This window comes from Bombus pascuorum, chromosome 10 (genome assembly GCF_905332965.1).
Source record: "Bombus pascuorum chromosome 10, iyBomPasc1.1, whole genome shotgun sequence".
In the NCBI taxonomy this organism is placed as follows: Eukaryota; Metazoa; Arthropoda; class Insecta; order Hymenoptera; family Apidae; genus Bombus; species Bombus pascuorum.
The window spans coordinates 11,512,126-11,524,553 of record NC_083497.1 but is presented as its reverse complement, the minus strand read 5'-3'; the positions used below and the strand labels follow the sequence as shown (position 1 = coordinate 11,524,553).

Genomic DNA, 12,428 nt, shown 5'->3' with positions numbered 1-12,428 from the left:
TAATTCAGAAATTAAGAAATCTAAAGATAAGGACGAATACGATTTAATCACGCCATAATATCCTATTATAGGTAATTACGATGATCACGAGCAATGAAATCATATCAATTCGATTTATCCGTAAATTAGTAATATTTTATGAAATATGAACAGATATCCGGATTATAGAGTATTTAATCATGACATGCCACATTCCAGATTCAACCTTTGCTTTGAATTATTAATTTGTCATACTTTGACGAAATCTACCTACTGTTACAACGAATTGATCGTAACGAAACATCAGCCACCACCATTGCAAGAACAATATTATTAAAAATCATCGACGAAAAACCTGCGGTTATATAAACCACCTTTCGTGGTCACTAAATCCTACGGCCACAACCTGCCCGTAAATGACCGAATATTATGCGATAGAACAACCAAAAAGTTTCCAACGTCGGAATTAAATTCTGCAAATGCATACTTCCGTTGCTCACTTGTGAACGAGTGTGGCGGATACCAAGGAGAAAATTTCAATCGGAACACTATCAATCTTGCGCGGACGTGGTTTTATCGTTCGTTCGCAGGGATGCCTGTATACCTCTGATTACACCTGTCGCGCGTCCGGATCCATAACGTTCCGCGTTAAATGGACGCGAGCGTGTATTTCATTCAGCTTTTTCAAGAGCCGATCTTCGGAACACTTTGATACAGCACTGGCAACAAATCAGCATTAACAAAGACCAAGCTCTGGCGCTCGTTCGAATCCACTACTGTGATTGAACGCGCCGAGTCGATCGCCTGTGCAACGTAAAATGGTGAACGTGCGGAATGTTTAAGCGCCCAGGCCAGACGACTGAATAATAGTCGGCCACTATTATTCCGCGAAACGAGACAGACAGCACGAGATCCCTCGTTATCGAGTGATCCTGCTAGGTATTCCGTTTCTCGCGCTTTCGAAATGTATCTTTCGATCGGAAACACCGGTACAGAAATGGTCCAGTCACTGGACTGGTCTTACGGCAACGTTAACCTCGACGATCGATCGTATCGATTTATATAAAGTGCCGTAAGGTTTGATCGTAAAGAAATGCAGGAAACGTGGATTTCAGGAGTAGGATACAAGCGAATCTGTCCAACTCTGATCTTTTCCACAGTGGTTAAAATTGTTTCTACGTTAAGCTGAAACTATAATAAAAGTACTAACAGCTGTTTCTACCGTCCAATTCCGATTTTTTTCTTTTTTTATCATGTAAAATGAAATCGTTTCTACATTAAAGAAAAGTAGCAAGGACTGCTTCGTTTCGTACTTTTCGTTTATTTTAGGAAACCAATGAAATGCAAATCCCAGCAACAAAGCGAAGTTTGCTGTAAAAGAATTTTACCTGTTAACCGGGTAAACTCGTTATTCAGATTGCCGGTTTCTCAGATACAGTGATCGAAGCACTCGTAACAAGACTACGCCTAGCGAGTTTTAGGGTTTCACTACTGGAATGCGATATTATCTAAAAATTACAAAAAATTGGCAAGGCTTGTTTTTGTTACGAGTCTCTTAATTTCTTCATTTACCAATCTAATATTTGCTAAAGATGGATCATATTATATTTCCATGTGCGGGAATTAAAATCAATTAAACTGAAATTAATACGTTTAGATTTAATATTACAAATGTTTCTGGTTAAGAAACGAGCCGGTTAACAGGTTAAGCTTTTCTTCGATCGACAGTCTACGTATTGGGAGGCGTATAGGAAGCCCGTCTTTGTCTCTGATTGCAATGCACGTGGTCATATTTAATCATGATATTTAATCTCGTAAAAGAAACAAGTTGACCTTGCGTGAGACATCGTGCATACGTCTAATTCAATTGGCCAACGGACAGCGGCGAGAAAAGCTTTTGTTATCGCGTTTCACTTTGAAAAATTAATCGAATGCGTATACGACACGAAAGCGAAAACAATCGTCTAATGAAACATCGCACACCTTTAAAAGAGTGTTTTCGTTATTACTCGAATTATTAATAGCTCTATGAATAAGGCGTAGTTATTTGCAAGATTGCTGCCGGTGGAAGAGCAAATTTTTTATGAGAATACGCTGCGGAAAATTGAACGTGTCACGCGTATATCACGTGTTACGCTGACACAAGGGAAATCGTCGACGAGCGTGAAACTTTGAAGCCAGCTTTTTTTCAAAGATTCGCGCGATTCCACTTCTTGGAAGAACAATTCACTCAGGAACGTTACGAAAGAATGGGAACCATTTAGGAGAAGCGCGATAAACGATTCAATTTTCAGTCAACTAAACGATCGTCGACGATCATCGGAAACTGTTCGATGGAACTTCGATGAAAAGTACGTTTCTAAAATTTCACCAAAAATTCGTTGAAAAGAGCCGAGAAAAATGACAGGTCGGAGAAGCAAGTAGTACGAGTCAACGATTCGTACGAATGAGGAATCACGCTACGAAAAGAACCACACGGTGCGTGGAAAAAAGTTTCCAATAAACGATTGGAACAACCTTTTTATCGAGGATTTTAGCGTAGAAAAAGACATTCGACGGAGGAAATCCATTTCCTGCGGAAGGAGAAGAGAGAGGGCACCTTACTTCCGAAAACCGTCTCACTCGCTCGACGGGACGTCGATTCGTTCCGACAAAAAAACGGTCCGCGCTTAAGGCGGCCACTTAAACGGCACAAAAGAAATCGCGAGCACTTGTTCCCGACCGAGTCTACCTCCCTGGAGACTTTCAGAAGCTGGTGATTGTCACGAAATTGGCCAACGGTACCCGCCATTTTTGACATAATCACTGAGAAACTGCCGGCGGATGGATCGTCCGCCGTGGCTAGTGCGTCCTTTTTTTACACACTTCCGGGAAATTCCATTCTCGCCTTTCTGTTCGTTGGCCGTGCCTCGAAAAAGCTAACTGAACGAGCTTCAAGGTCGTGAAGGAGATAATTTGAAGTTGGTGAATCGGACGTTGTAACAGGGTTCGAGATGACAGAAGACCACGGAGAAAAGATCGAGTCGTTGAAAAGGGGGTGGCTGAAAGACGAAAGGAAATAAAGTAGATAAGAAATAGGTTGAGAAAAGGGATACGAAGGAAGCAGTTTGACAGAGGGGGGAAAAAAGTAACCGCTTGCGGACTTACGTGCTCGATGGTAGGCAGATGGGCCGTGACTGACACCCCCGGTGCCGCCACGCGCCCCTCGCGCACCGAGTCTGCGATTTCGAAGACAGTGCGCAAGCTCGAAGCCCCGCACGACCGCCACGATCAGAGCTTCTCCGGAGCTTGTCCCGACCCCCGAGAGCATCATCCGTGTTGGTCGACGGAACCAACGACCAATGTGCTCTAACGTGTATCTTCTACGTTTACGTACGCCATCCTCAGGGTGAATGTCTCTCCCTTAGCTTCCCACTTATCCCTGTGTTTTCAACTCGTGTCCAAACTACACGTTATCTCGTGTCAAGGTACATAATCGTTATCTCTGTCAAGATTTATCTTCGTATGGTTTGAAGGGCATTTATCCTGTCCACGGAAGAGACAGTTATCGTATCAAGTCAAGATTCTCTGACTAAACATAGTCCTTGTAATCTAGGTTATCGAATCCAGTTTCATTGAACCAAGGCTGGGATCCATTGACGAAGCACTTGTATTTCTTCCTGAAATAGCTTCGAACGACACGCTGAGAGGTAAATTATCGGTGACAAATTTAATAGAAAAACGTGCACGACGTTGGAGAAAACGTTGTCACGTTGCGTTGCAGCGGAACGTTCGAAATTCCACGAGATTCCATTCAATTCCAAGGCTCGCCACGTTGGATTTCTTACGACCCAATCCTGGCAGATCTATCGGACGTAAAAATACGCAGCGGTTTGTCTTTATTGCACAGCCAGAGATCGATCGATCGATCGAAGCGATGTAGTCGTAGATTATCGTTGTAATTTTGCTCGGTGATTTTGCTTCATGGCATCAGAGGGCCATGTACTTCACCGTGCTCTCTCTATAGCCGAATAGTTTCCGCTTAGAAATTCTCATTTTCGAAAAATATGGCGCTGACAGCGACTGCGAGTGACGTTCGTCTTCGACGAACACGTGAGTCATGAAACAGTTGCATGCAACTATTACACAAACTGTTTCGTAAGTACCTTTAGCTTATGTCCCATTTCGTGATTCTGTAATATCGATTGATGGTCGTTACATCGTTTATTGATGAACAAATTCTGTTTCGCAACGATGAAAGTCAGATAATAAACACGAAATGCGTAATACACGATGCTAAACCAGAAATTATTAGACAGTGCTTTTATGTGAAACTAAATCCCATTTATGTATGCGTTTATGGGAGGTCTAACCCTGTCGTAATCTCCAATTTATATACATATTTCAATCTTGCTGCGATTTTAAACGAGAATATGATAGATAAGAAGGTGGCACGCGAAGGTTCTGCAAAAAATACTTCTACGAATGTCTGAATGCGACATACTTTCGAGAAATTTTAAACAGCGAATTTCTCGAGAACCAACGGAGGTTTTTGACCGAAATTGGAATTTTATATTAGGAGAATATGACTGGTAAGGAGGTGTAAGGCCAAAAGACTTCGCTTATATCGCGAATTCAGGAACACTCTGTATTGATCTACCATATTGGAAGCAATTAAAAGGTTGAAAGTCAGATGGGAAGAGGGGGATTCGTAAAATTTTACACCGCGAGGTAAGAATTCGTAAAAGCAACGCGGCTCGTGATCTTTGTAGCTTTATAATTTCTTCTGGAGTCCTTGCCAACTTTAATTACCGTTACAAATCAACAACCCGGGCAGCTCTCGGGGCTAAATCTTCCACGTAAACGAGGGATTGTGTATGACTAAAGATCCGACGTTCCAAGAATTACGGCATCTTAAAATTCTGGAGAATCTGAGAAGGGAGGCTGGCTGCGTGCTTAACGACGGCTCGCCACGTTACGAAACGCTTGTTCCATTTAAACCACTCTTTTTCGCCTGGTAAGTTTTTCCATCGACCAATTTGTCGACGTTAGATCGTGGAACTAATTTGGATTGTCGCGAAGTTAAAACGAGTTCAATGGTAAACACGTTTTCCCTCGTGATTGCGAGATTTTCGTTTAAAGGATAAAGTCTCTGTCGAGAAGAAAAAAATATACAGAAGAGTATCGGCTGTCAAAGGACTAGCGTGTTAGCGGCCACGGACTGTCCTTTCGTGCTGCTGAAACTTTTGTAAAACTTCCTTTGGAAACTATTGACAGGTGCCACCGGCGCGTTTGCCTGACGTACGTTACACAAACGATCTCGAAGAGCCACGAACCTCTCCAATGCCATTATTCCCCGACGTCCAATGAAATATCTCTCGATTTCCTTTTCTCCACAATACTATGGCGAAACAAGTAGAATTCAGTTAAACGTCAGTCGATGTATCGGAATTTCTGACGCGTTCCTTTCGCATGTTGTTTAGCGTGCACGATTTTAATCATCTTTGCTTCGTGGAAGCTTTCAGACGCTTCATTGTTCGTACATGTAACTACAATGGCTCACTATTCGAACACTCGTCATAGTGGTATTCAATAATTTTTCCCAAAAGGAATTGTTTTCGAGATATTTTTGTGAGAAGCTTACCAATGAACGTTCTGTATAGTAAACAGTAAAATATCGTATAATATCGCTACGATTTTTAATAGATAATTTTGATTTATAATCTGCTGATACCGTAAAAAAGAAATAATTCGTCATTAATCGTATGCTTCGATCAAATTCGCATATTGTGACTACAAATCGATCAAAGTGTCCGGATACTTATGAGCGACGCCGTACAATATTTTCTACGTATCAACAGAGACTTTGCAAAAAAATTACAACGCTCTGGAATGAAAAGTTTCACCCGTTTCATCCGAATATAACTCTTAGTTCGTATAATTTTTCCTCATGGTAGAAAATATTGGTAAATATGGTTGGCTCGCTATATCGTCGAATAAAGTCGACGTTTCTCGACGTATAGCGAGCTGTCGCAACTCGGAGTACTTCACCAGCAACACCGGCGAATTTGTATTCGAGTTTGGAATCCATTCGCAACGAGGTTGCGTTGCTGACATCAATAGAAGTCGTTTAATCCTTGTGAAAAGGGACGTTGTAAGGTGTCATTTTCCACGTGTTTGCGAAATTGAATGGAGAGGGTGGGATAAAGAGGCGAGGGAAGTTTCTTCATTTTCCTTCGACCTGCTCATCTCCTGACCTTGATTAAAGGAAAGTAAAGCAGATAGCTCAGAGAGCATCACGTTCTCGAGGATAATCTGACCAAAGCGCTTGCTCGTGCTTCGTGAATTCGAGCGAATTTGCATGCTTTTGTCATCAGCGCGGCGGGAAACACCGGAGAAAGCAGCAGCGAAATAAATAACCTCTTCACTCCTCAGCATCAAACATTAAAACGACTAAAGATCTGCGCCGAAATCTGCCTCAAGTAATACGAATATTCCCCTGACGAGAATATTGCGATGTTGAAATAATAGTTAGAGAGACAAATCAAATCCGATCAAAGATCAAACCAGCGTAATTAATACAATTGAATTATCCATCCTTTGTCTTCTAGAAGACGACCGATTCTATTTACGTAAACGAGGTTTGTAATTAAAGCGTCGTTTACGAATTAACCCATCGATGATACGCTCATTATATTTTCACAACGCGTAGGCGCTGTTCCAGCAGGCCAACTTCCGCTGACAACTTCTCTCATGAATCTAATCCGAGAATCACATTGGAATTAAAACGCCTGTTTAGCTACGAGCATAAATTTCAAAGGAGCGAAGCAACAAAGATATCGGTGAAATGAACTATTAATTTTCCTATTCCATTCACGAGGAGTTTACGTAGAAACAATGGCTAGAGATACTTTTACGGTTCTAGAGAGATTACAGTAAAAAGCGAAAAATATTAAAATTGGGGATACCAGTGGATCATAAACTCTTTCACGAATTGAAAAGTGGCTGCTTTAAACTACCTCGTTATTGAGGAAAATAAAATTCTCGGCTACGTACTCATATGGTACGCGGTAAAACCCGTACAACTTCATCATAAATTCAATAAGAGTGTGGTTAAACCAGGTGCAGCTGTGTCTTTCAGAAAGAAATTTCATTTATCTAATCCTCGGATAAGATAAATGCAACAGAACGTACAATTTTTATGCTCGCAATTGATACATTAATATTCCCTTAGCTTATACACGTGACAATGTGTAATGCAAAATGATTACAAGTGAAGAGAATCAAAGGTAAACGGTCTCTCAATTATCTGACGTCAAAACCACTAGTAATTCTCGCTCGGTGTAAGACTATAGAAATACGATACAATTCCCATTTTCTAAAATAATCTCTCTTCTTCTCAACAGGCAATTAAAATATCAAAAGCAAATAGCGAAGTTTAAAATACAATTGACGATTGATGTACAAATTATATCCCAGACATAAAATCGCAGAGACAGGCAAATACAGTGATTCGTTAAAATATTTGAACATGTATACGAAAAACTTTTGTGTATATATTGTATGCGCGATTGTAAAACATTTTGATATTTTATTAACAGCGTAATGAGATACATCTGTGATGCCTGTATTGGTTGAATTCAAAAGGAATCTAAAAATATATATAAAAGCTACAAGGCATTTATTGCAAACATATATTTAGACATCTTAAATATATAATAAGCGTTCAACAGAGAGACTTGCTAATATAATAAATAATTGACCTTTTAAATATGTATTTATGTAATCTCAGTGAAACTCGTTTCGATTCAGACTTCACCAATGCAATGACAGTAGTCTGGTCTCGTTATAACGAAATATCGAAATGTTCCGCGCAACACGCACAATACTTTCGCAAAAGGTTTCTACAACTGTTCGAATACTTTCGCGCTTTGGGAATTCGACAATTCGATCGCGATTCTAACGCGGAGTAAACGGTAGAGATTCCTCGCGAATTCTAATTGACCGTTCGAACGACACCTCTGGAAATTCTATGCATGTTGAACGCGCAGCTTTCCAATAATACCGGTGCCAGCTGCGCTTGGAATAATAGCTCGGTGTGCTCCTCGGAATGTTCTTTCTGCTGCGCCGGGTGCGCTCCGCTAGCCGTTCGGATGTGAAGCCGCGATAAGAAAAAAGATCACCAGCCCCGCTGATTTATGCGGCGTGACTTTATCTAAGAAGGCACGCGAGTCTTCGTGGCGTTTATCAAAAAATTTTTGTAGCCCCGCAAAAAGACAATCGTCTGGCTCAACGACCTAACGCAATTCGGCTCGAGCGGTTGCTCGCTTTTTCTCTCGTCTGCCGGCTCGATCATGCGAATCGCAACGATCGCGCGCGTGTACATCTGTTGAATCACATGGAGAAGCGCGAGACCATCGTTGAACCGACCTGGCACGCGACCTTGGCACGAAAACGCTTTTTCCTTTACGCAGAAATGAATATTTTATGTCGAGCGACACGGTGACAGTAGTATTAGCCCGCGATGGTCAGACGACCGCGTGGTTACTACTTGGCTTGGTATATTCGTACGATCCATTTTGTCCAATTCAATAGAACAAAATGGATCATATCGTAATATTCCATCAATGAAAGTTCTATTGGATTGGACAAAGCGGATCATACATAATTCAATAAAATAATATAAAAGAGAAAATGTTGTGCATCTATTATTTCCTTACAAAGTGAACTTTTGGGAAAACCTGATATATACACTTGGGACAGAAACAAGTGGGCAGATACTGGAAGTATCAATGAAATTTGATCGAACTAGTAGTACTATACTTTCATACATATACTTAGCTTCTAAATATTATATATCCTTATAGTGCATAGATTATTTAATAAATAATTGGAATTGATATTTAGTTTTATGTATGGAAGCTGTATTTAACAGAGCTTTATCGATACCTATTTCCACTACCTGCCCATGTATTTTTATTCACGACTGTATTTGATCGCATTCTTTTGAGAATATAACATTAATCGTATTATTTACGTCTTCTCGAATTCCATCGACTGTCGCATCGACGCATAAATGTTAGGTAAAAGGAATACAGGTTAAACAGAGCGGACTTGTATCGACTTTTTCAAATCGATATGTAATAAAATATCTGTGACTCGTGTCGACAACAGTTATTTGTATAACATGCCTGTCGATAGTCAAGTTCGTTGAAATCGCTAAATTATCCATGGTGATTTTCCGGGAACGTGAGCGAACACGAAGCAAGTACAGAGAAATACGATCATTTACGTTCTCCGTGTATCGATCGGAAATTGATCTCTCTTTCATTTTGTGGAATTTGCATACATTTCATTTCAATCTATATATGTTCAATTCTATATACTTAAGTTCATTAACTAAATACAGGATAAACCTGTCATAGAATCTCGTGTCTTACGTTCTGAAATATCGAGCTCGAAAAAATCAGTGTTTCTTACGCCCTCTGCGATTTGCTACTACTATAGGAGTGTAGGGGATCTATTTAATTCAATCGTCGAAAAGGATCAAAATGGACTTGCCATCTACTGAACATCATGGACCCACCGCGAGATAAATAGTTCATATAATAAAATGATACTAATTCATCTTACTAGTCACGATTTTTCGTTTACATGATTGTAGTTCAGACAGATGAATTCAGTCGACAGAAGTTTATTTAATCGAGCACTAACTGGTTTTGTTTAAATAAACGAAGCGTGTTCAAATCGTCTAATTATAACCTCTGAATGGTCGGTATTTGTTTTCTATAGACAAGATTGTATATTTTGATTAAGTCTTCCTGTTATTATTAGCGATTATTAAGCATCGGTGCATGGGAACAGCCTTCTTGAAGTCGCATGAAATTACTAAACATATCGTCAACGATCATGGCAGGAAACTAGTAAGGAGTTCGGACGATAAATACGACGCAAGTAGTATAGATCGAGCAAAGCACCGACTCTGTCGGTATATCACTGGACGGAGTTTTCCGACAGCTCTGTTGTACCGACTACAAGCGCATCGAGCTTTCGCGTGAACTCGTAAAGTTTCCAAGAAAAGCTGACTTACCGATCGGATCACTGCTTCATCGAGCGAGCGGTTCACTTACCTACAAAAGAGAATGGTTTAGAGTTAAAAAAATTCTGCTCGAGCTTTCTCGAACTTGTTCTTGCATCGCACTAAAGTGGCGTTTCGTGGTACTAACGATAGTAAAACGCATCGAACAAAAACGAGACATGCGGACTAGGTGAAAAATGTTCATGCATCATCGAATTTTTCATGCTGTTCGCGGGATCAACGAAACGTAATCTTTCTAATTCGAGAGATACATCGGCGAGTCGGAGTAACTCGTCGATACGAAATTACCGATTTGTAATGAACAAAATCTCGAATCACCCTACCGTTCTTTTTTTCTTTTTCACTCTTCTTTCGCGTATTAAATTTGAATATAATTTGAAAAGATCCGAATAAAACGTAACGCAAAAACACTACGCATTCAGTGTTTCAGCTATCGCAATAGGTGTCGAATGAAAGCGATCTATTTGTAAACAGTCTTGCTAATAGGATATCTCGATAATGTTTAGTTGATAAATAGATAATTGATAATGCTAAGAAGCTTTGTTTCGCTCTCTACTAAGAGCGAGACAGGGATGAACGTCTTGCGACGTCTACGTAACTAAGTAAGTGCTACTGATCCCCCGAAGGGACGCATTCTAGCTGAAAGAGACTAACAATAAGATAAACTATAGACGCCTAAGGTGTCTTTGTGCAGAGAATTTGGAATTTTTGCGTGGAAATTTGTACCTGCACGACAGCCGGCCCGCGATGCGCCTGTGCAATAGAAACACAAGAAAGAATATTATACAGACAGGTAGAGATAGAATCATAAAAGAGAATGGTATGTATGAATGCGTGTTAGAAACAGGAAAAGACCGTGAGAAAAGACAAACAAGTGGAAGGATGTCGATCGTCTGCGCGCGGCGCATGCAGAATGACCCAGCTTCTATTCTTTTCCAGTTTTCAGTTTGTATGTGTAAAATCTCTAAGAAATTCTGAACGTCGTCGTTTCTCGAACAAATTTACATACGCTAGCTCACGAGAATATTCCAATTTTTGTTAAAACCTTTTCTCAATATATATATATGTATATTATACGAAACATTTTGAAATTTCACGATTATTTCACGATTTAAATTGATAATTGGTATATTGGTAACAATTGGAAATAAATACGAACTGGAAAATCCAATATATTTCTTTCAGATTATGAAAACATATCTCGGCAGACAGAAAAGTTACGACTCAGTTAACTACGAAATTGAGTGGATAATGTTTTTAGAAGTTGAAACGCATAATCGTAACAAAGAGCATAATTAAGTTCGAGTTCTCGAAAGACCAATTTGCATATGATTTATGATTCTTAGCTTTAACTAGGTATTCGTAAAAGTGTCGACATACTTTCGTGAGTCATGTAAATTCGTCGAGACTTCTCTCGGTCTCTGTTTGGAAAATTGCGTGGCGTCCTTAAGATTCTGGCTTTCTTGTAAAATTTGGCTGATAAGCTCGCAAAGTAACGCGAAGGAAACGCGACGCGGTCTTCCGAACTTTCGACTACTCCACATTTTGCCTGGATTCGCGGTAATTGGATAAACCGCGAGCCTTGGCCCGCGTAGTTAGTGTTGGTATGTCGAACTAGTAATAGCAACCATTGTGCGCACGCGTGTTCCATTCGAGATTGACTTGTACGTGTGATGCTGCATTGTCTATTATACGAGACTGCATGCACACAAATGCAGCCAGCTGACGGGGTCGCGTGAATCGCCATAAATACAAGGGAAAATATGGTCGCCGTTTAATCCCGATAGGATTTTCAAGAGCGTGGACGACGTAGTTGACAGAGTCGTCTAGTTCTTTGCTGCGTTCAAATCGCTCGAATACACATTTATCTGGTAGTCCTGTTAAAAAAAAAATCTTTGGAAGCAGAGAGGCGTGGAAAATAAGCGAAACATGGAGCGAAAAGAGGCGCTGATAAAAGTGTTCATATTTCACTGCTACTCGTCTCGTCTCGTCTCGCTGAAAAGAGAAATTTTTCCGGTATCTTGATTAACTTCACTTGAATTTTCCCTTCGACCCATCATTATTCAGGTTTGCGCGCGATTACCAATGAATCCAGCGATCAACAGGAAAGCCAATTTACTTTCAAAGCGGACGTATTAGCCCCAACCCTCTGGCGGTCGTCGAGATTAAAATGTAAAATCGCGCTTTTATTTGCCTCAGAGCTCGTGAACGAATCGACTGGTCCAATAGCTATACAATAAGGGATATAAAAAAAAGAGGTGAAAAATACACACACACACAAAGAAATGAAGTTGGTTCAAAAAGCGACCCTATTTCCCCGCTAACGAAACAACTTTTTGAAACACATCGAGCCGGACACACTCGATAAATA

At 40.4% G+C, this 12,428-nt stretch overlaps 2 protein-coding genes across 7 annotated transcripts in view; one reads left to right on the top strand and one right to left on the bottom strand.

Annotated features, from left to right (window-relative positions):
- LOC132911512 (uronyl 2-sulfotransferase-like) overlaps positions 1–3,109 on the top strand; it is a 238,650-nt gene extending 235,541 nt beyond the window's left edge. Inside the window, exon 6 of the mRNA XM_060968208.1 lies at positions 2,369–3,109. Coding sequence (XP_060824191.1) covers positions 2,369–2,403 — 35 coding nt within the window. The 3' untranslated portion in view covers positions 2,404–3,109. The remainder of the gene's footprint in view (positions 1–2,368) is intronic.
- LOC132911515 (neo-calmodulin-like) overlaps positions 1–12,428 on the bottom strand; it is an 85,059-nt gene that overhangs the window by 50,749 nt on the left and 21,882 nt on the right. For 2 of the 6 annotated variants that reach the window (XM_060968212.1, XM_060968215.1), the window contains exon 2: positions 10,784–10,810. The exons of 2 other annotated variants lie outside the window; for them this stretch is intronic. In XM_060968212.1, coding sequence (XP_060824195.1) covers positions 10,784–10,810 — 27 coding nt within the window. Of the gene's footprint in view, positions 1–3,126; positions 3,255–10,783; positions 10,811–12,428 lie in introns of those variants that run through there. 2 more of the 6 variants (XM_060968211.1, XM_060968213.1) reach the window with 2 other exon arrangements.